This window comes from Lactuca serriola, chromosome 4, assembly GCF_051521515.1.
Source record: "Lactuca serriola cultivar US96UC23 chromosome 4, Lser_US96UC23_V15, whole genome shotgun sequence".
Lineage (NCBI taxonomy): Eukaryota > Viridiplantae > Streptophyta > Magnoliopsida > Asterales > Asteraceae > Lactuca > Lactuca serriola.
In genome coordinates this window covers 190399051-190405050 of record NC_136411.1, presented here as the reverse complement: position 1 = coordinate 190405050, position 6000 = coordinate 190399051, and the positions used below count along the sequence as shown (strand labels likewise).

The following is a 6000-nucleotide window of genomic DNA, read 5'->3' as shown; positions in this document are numbered from 1 at the left end:
TGAAGGGGTTACCCTCTGAATGGTTAGTATCGTGACACTCGTCTTCCTGGAATTCCTTCCTCTTCTTTAACTAGGCGTGCCATTTAATTTTTTGAGGCACTTCCCGCTTTCAAATTTAGGTGGATGCCTTAGTGGTGCACAAACCGGTTTTTTTTCCAAACCGGTTCGGTTCAAGTCAACACCGGTTCAAGACTAAACCGGTTTGGTTCTAAACTGGTTCTTCAATAAAAATATGTGAATTCTATAAACCGATTATGTTCTTTGGAAACCGGTTTATCAGTAAAATGGTTCAGCAAACCGGTCCAGTGTAAGATCTTTAAATCTGGAGGTAAAGTCAATATCTTTCTGCTTTCTGATCCATCGTACTTACCTTTTTAGAAAAGATACGTCCCTTTCCAAACAGTAGAAGATCTGTACTATAAGGCTGAAAGGAATGGTGTCACCGAAACCGCACTCTTTTTACTGTCACATGTGTGCCACATTATTTTTTACCACACAAGTGTGGTTTCTTGCCACACAATGAGTGGTGCCACACTCTTCCCTTTTTTTTAAATAAATTAATTAAAAAGATAATATTTCATTAATTAAAAATAAAAATGTCATACATTGCATAACTTAAAAAAAACCTAAAAATTTAGAAAAACAAATTAGAAACATAAAACCTACAACTTAAAAACACACACACACACATATACAAATCAAACAATTAAAAACTTGAAAAAAAAAACTAGAAATTAGCCACGATTTGCTAGTATGATGTTTTGTTTTTTTGTCATTTCTTGTTATCTTTCACAAAATTCCAAACATCAAGAAACTTGAAAGTCTTCATGTTTTCTTTTTGATACACTTTCAGTGCTTTCTGCTAAATCACATCATCACTTTCTCCACTTTTCCATTGACATTTCATGTTGGTATACAAATCATTAAACAACATGATTTCCTTGTTCATCTTCCCCTATTTCGAGTACACTTGATGTTTGAACGGTATTATCGACGGTTCATTCCTTTATGCAATCTATGTAAAACCTGAATCCAAAAACGGTCATGCTTGTGGTCTTTTCCAATCGTCGCATCTTCTGAAATATCGATTCAAGATTGTGCCAACACTAACGCTTCTAGGGGTTCCCAACCTTTAGCATGTGTCTTCTCTTTTCTTTTAGTTGCTGCTCGAGTGGGCTGAGTTTCTTCAACAAATTCCGGTTCGAAATCAGAAACGACTGTATGCGGTTGTGCTTGTATTTGTTGAACAAACTCGGGTTGAGACAAAAAATCAAATGGATTAAAATTTGTGTCGGGTTGTGGTAGTGGTTGTGTTGGTCGTTGTGGAAAATACGGAAACATACTACCATAGTGGTGATACGGATGCGAAAAAATCGGTTTGAATGAAAGTATTGGGGTTGTGGTGTTTCTAGCGGGTGTTTTTTCTTTGGTGAGCCTTTTGGAAGAGGACATTTTGAAAAAAAAATGGAAGTAAAGATAGTAAAAAGATAAGGAATTAAAGTGAGAATTTTGTAAGAAATGATAAGTATATATTGGATAAATTTAAAAATAATAATAATAATAATAAATAAAAATAATAATATAATTTATGCACAATGGACCGTTCAACAGTCAAAATATTCCCCATCGAATCAAAACACGCAGCTACAAAGCGCCACACTACAGCCTAAACCTAAACCGTAGGAGACCGCACCCAAAAGGCGGTGTTCGCGGTACACGTGGCAAACCACAATTTCAAACTGTGGCCACTCCCTGCAGTCTAAGAACCCACTGATCACTTTTGTCCCTTTGATGTAGCTTTGTAGTGTCTCGAACACAAGCACGCATCACATGATATTTTGTCGATTTCTTTCTTTCTTTTCCTGCATGCCACCATAAACATATATTTGAAGCAACCTACAATTTCTTCCTTTCCTGCATACCACCATAAACATATATTTGAAGCAACCTACAATTTCTTCCTTGCTTTCACAATCTAACTACAAAACACTTACAAACCCATTTGTGATTTACATTTGTGTTTTAGTAGTGGGTAGTGATTTCGGTAATAGAGGAAGTGGGTTGTGATGGTCTCCGGTTTGTGGCTGATAACAATGGTTCCTGCTGCTGTGATGGTTCTCGGTGGTACAACCTTGCTAAAGATGGTGGTTTTCGGCTCAGTTTACAAACCGGTTTCACACCGGTTCACTCTAAACCAGTCTCAAACCGGTTATAGTGACAATATATGCGAACTAGTGGTTCGGTTCTACATCAGATCGGTTCTAGCTTGGACCGGTTCAGGGGTGAACCGGTTTTCAGTTCGGACACCGGTTTGGATCGTGAACCGGTTTTTTTGCACACGTCTAGGATGCCTCCCTTTTTCAAAGGACTAGACTTGGTTGTCGGACTTATGGATCAAATTGTTGGCCCAAATTTAAGATACCCATAACAACTTCCATAAAATTGATGCCCCCATTACTGTTGGTGCCTTGGGCGTGGCCCAGCTTGCCCTAGGCTCGGGCCGGCCCTGCATATTCATTTGGTTTTTAACTGATTTCAAATAGATAAATTTGAATAGATTTTTTTTTTTTTTTTTGAAACGGAGATGTGATTTTGAAGATTCAAAACCAAAATGATAGAGAGTAAAATCGGTAGATATCATTCCGCTGAGGAAAGGAATAAAAAATAACACATGGTGTCTATGTGGAATAGAAACATGCTTTTTGAAGGAACGCGATTCCAATGCTTGCTTTTTCATTCTCTCATAACAAGCAATTACATTCGTTACCTGATTCCCACGTACCAAACATGGTTTAAATATCTTGAGGCCTTTTAAATTTTTATTCATTCGTTCATAAGCAATACTAGCTCACTGACGTAGAGGTATTGTCAGTTCAGTTACACCAAATCCACATTGTCAACTCAGTTGAACAAAAAAAAATCTGATTTTCTAGTCATGGTGTCGATCAATTAGGGTTCTAATCAAGAATGGTGTCTTTGTGCAGATGTCCCATCATTCACATCCATCAGCAGGTGTGCGCTCAGGCTTGGCCGCAATTGATGAACATAATCGTTCGTGGCACGAAACTCAATTTCCGGTTGCTTCAGGATCACACTCAAAACCGTGTCAGAATCTACTTCTAGGTAACTTCTGTTAGCCATTTTCCATTCTTTATTTCGTTAGATGCATTGCTCCATTTGTTGAGATCAGAACTTCTACAAAAACTGACTAATAATATCCGCATTTGGAGAAACAAAGAACCTCTCAACACTCTTGAATGTGCTCACAACCTTCCATTTGCTATTTCCACTATCACACCTTGTTCCCACGAGGAAAGAAAAAGAAAAGGAATGAGTATACAGAGGGAAAAGAAAGGAATTGTATTTTCGTGTTCCTAAGTTCGAATTCCAAAGAGAAGAAATGGTAATAAAAAAAATGTGTTCCAAATTTGAAGAGAAAAGAAAAAGAAAACATGCAGCTTTACAATTATACCCTTGTTCGGAACTATTCATGTTGTTTTGCCTAGGGAAAATGACTTATCAAGGTAATTAACTTTTCGGTATGTTCACATCTGGTAACTATCTTTTTTTTGTACACATCTAGGTAACAAACTTGTTGGAAGTGTTCACATATGACCATTATGACCTGCTGTAGCAGGTTAAATCCTAGATGTGAACACTTTCAACAAGTTCGTTACCTAGAGATGTACAAAAAAAAAGTAGTTACCCAAATATGAACAAAAAAAAAGTAAGAGTAAATTACACGAATGGTCCCTATGGTTTGGGGGAATTTGTGTTTTTGGTTCCTAACTTATTTTTTTAACTTGGATGGTCTCTAATGTTTATTTTTGTTGCACGTTTGGTCCCTGTCTTACGTAACTTATTTTTTTAACTCGTAGGGTCTATTAATTTTTTTAAATATATAAAGAATAAATACATAAATAAGAAAATTAATTAAAAAAATTAATTAATAAGGGCATAATAGTCTTTTTAGGTAAAACGGAGACCAACACATAACAAAAATAAACAGTATAGATCATCCGAGTTAAAAAATAAATTAATTAGAAAATAAACAATAGAGATCATCCGAGGAGATACAGATATGTAGGGTCTATTATTTTTTTTTAAATATAAAAAATAAATACATAAATAAGAAAACTAATTAAAAATAAATTAATAAGGGCACAATAGTCTTTTTAGGTAAGACAGGGACCAAACGCGCAATAAAAATAAATAGTAGGGACCATCCGAGATAAAAAAAATAAGTTAGGGACCAAAAACACAAATTCCTCCAAACCACAGGGACCATTCGTGTAATTTACTCTTACTTTTCGTTTTGTTCATATTTTGGTAACTATTTTTTTTACACATCTAGGTAACGAACTTGTCAAAAGTGTTCACATCTAGGATGTAACCTGCTACAGCTAGGGCCGTCTCAACCAGTTTGGGGGCTTTAAGCAAACCAAAATTTTGGGGCCCTTTGTACTCACCTTATACTACAGTAAAAGTTGTACCACTCCTAACTTTGTAATCTTTTTGACTCTTTATCAATGACCTAAACAAAATCAATATATTTAGTGTACACATTATTACCTTAAACGAAAATTTAGCATCTTCCAATTTATAACACCTAATAAACAATTATGTACACTAACTTATGTTCATTTTTTAAATATGTATTTCGAGTTAGTTAACTTTTAATTAGAATATTGGATACAATTAACGTACCTATGTAATAAAAGATTCAAACTTTGTTCTTAAGAATGTTTTAAATCTCACTCCATTACATGTCAACAAAAACATAATATTTCACATTTTAAAGTACATTATGTTTTCACAAAAGAATGATATTTGTGATTCAATTACCATATTCTTGACTGGACATGCTGGTGTTGTGAGCTCCAACCGAAATAAAACACCTCTTATGAAGCATCATCAACATGTAAGTCCTTTACAAATCCAGATGAGGTAACGTCAGTTCCAAAGTCTAGATCAATAATATGAGAAGAAGGCTTTTAAGGCATCGTTTTCAGCTTCTATTTTTCAATAATGATGAAACATCAACTACAAACTTGTAGCAACACAGTAAGATATGCATATTAGGTGTGATTGGATCAATAAAAAAGATAACAATATAACATGGAGGTTAATCATCAGAATCTGATCTTCCGCTACATAGCTGTTAATAATTAAGTCTGTGCTATTTACTTAAAAATCAAAGTTCTCATGCTGAACTTGAAACTTATTAGTGCCATTTAGTGGTTTGGCTAACACAAATCAAAGGCAAAGCTAGTTTAACAATAGAGAATGAGAAAGAAGAACAACAAAATGAGTAAAAGTCGCACTCACCTCCAAGAGAAGCAGTTGCACCAGAAGCATCAACAATAGAGAAAAAGAAGAAAAACATACAGTTTCAAACTTTCAGTTCTTGTCTTCTTGACAGCCTACTTTAATTTGATTTTTGAACAACCAATCAACAATGTAGAATCAGAGGAAGAAGAGCAGCTTCCAAAATCGACTCATCAAGAATCGATCAATATTCAAATGAGATTAGTTTCTGCCGTGAATCGAGAATCATGAGAAGGAAGAATACTCGCTCATTTTTTGTGGCGTGCGCTAATAAAGAAGGAAGAATTGATAAATCGGGATTTGCTGAATTAGGTTAACCGGGGCCCCTTAGAATTGGGGGCCCTAAGCAAGGGCTTAGTTAACTTAAAGGTAAGGCCGGCCCTGGCTACAGCAGGTCATAATGATCATATGTGAACACTTCCAACAAGTTTGTTACCTAAATATATACAAAAAAAAGATAGTTACCCAGATGTGAACATACCGAAAAGTTAATCACCTTGATAAGTCATTTTCCCTTTTGCTTACTGTGCCGTATTCATGCCCAGGTTATCAACAACTTTATGTTTCTTTTTGCAGAATTTTATTATTATTATTATTATTATTATTATTATTATTATTATTATTATTATTATTATTATTATTATTATTACACAATGCATTTATTGTTATGAA

The 6000-nt window shown here is 34.9% G+C and overlaps 1 protein-coding gene across 2 annotated transcripts in view; it reads left to right on the top strand.

The window, feature by feature from the left end:
- The first annotated feature begins 2716 nt into the window (after positions 1-2716).
- LOC145103083 (uncharacterized) overlaps positions 2717-6000 on the top strand; it is a 30420-nt gene continuing 27136 nt past the window's right edge. The window contains exons 1-2 of one of the 2 annotated variants that reach the window (XM_079040623.1): positions 2717-2862; positions 2985-3123. In XM_079040623.1, coding sequence (XP_078896749.1) covers positions 2985-3123 — 139 coding nt within the window. In that variant the 5' untranslated portion in view covers positions 2717-2862. Of the gene's footprint in view, positions 2863-2984; positions 3124-3230; positions 5907-6000 lie in introns of those variants that run through there. The other variant, XR_013706355.1, reaches the window with a different exon arrangement.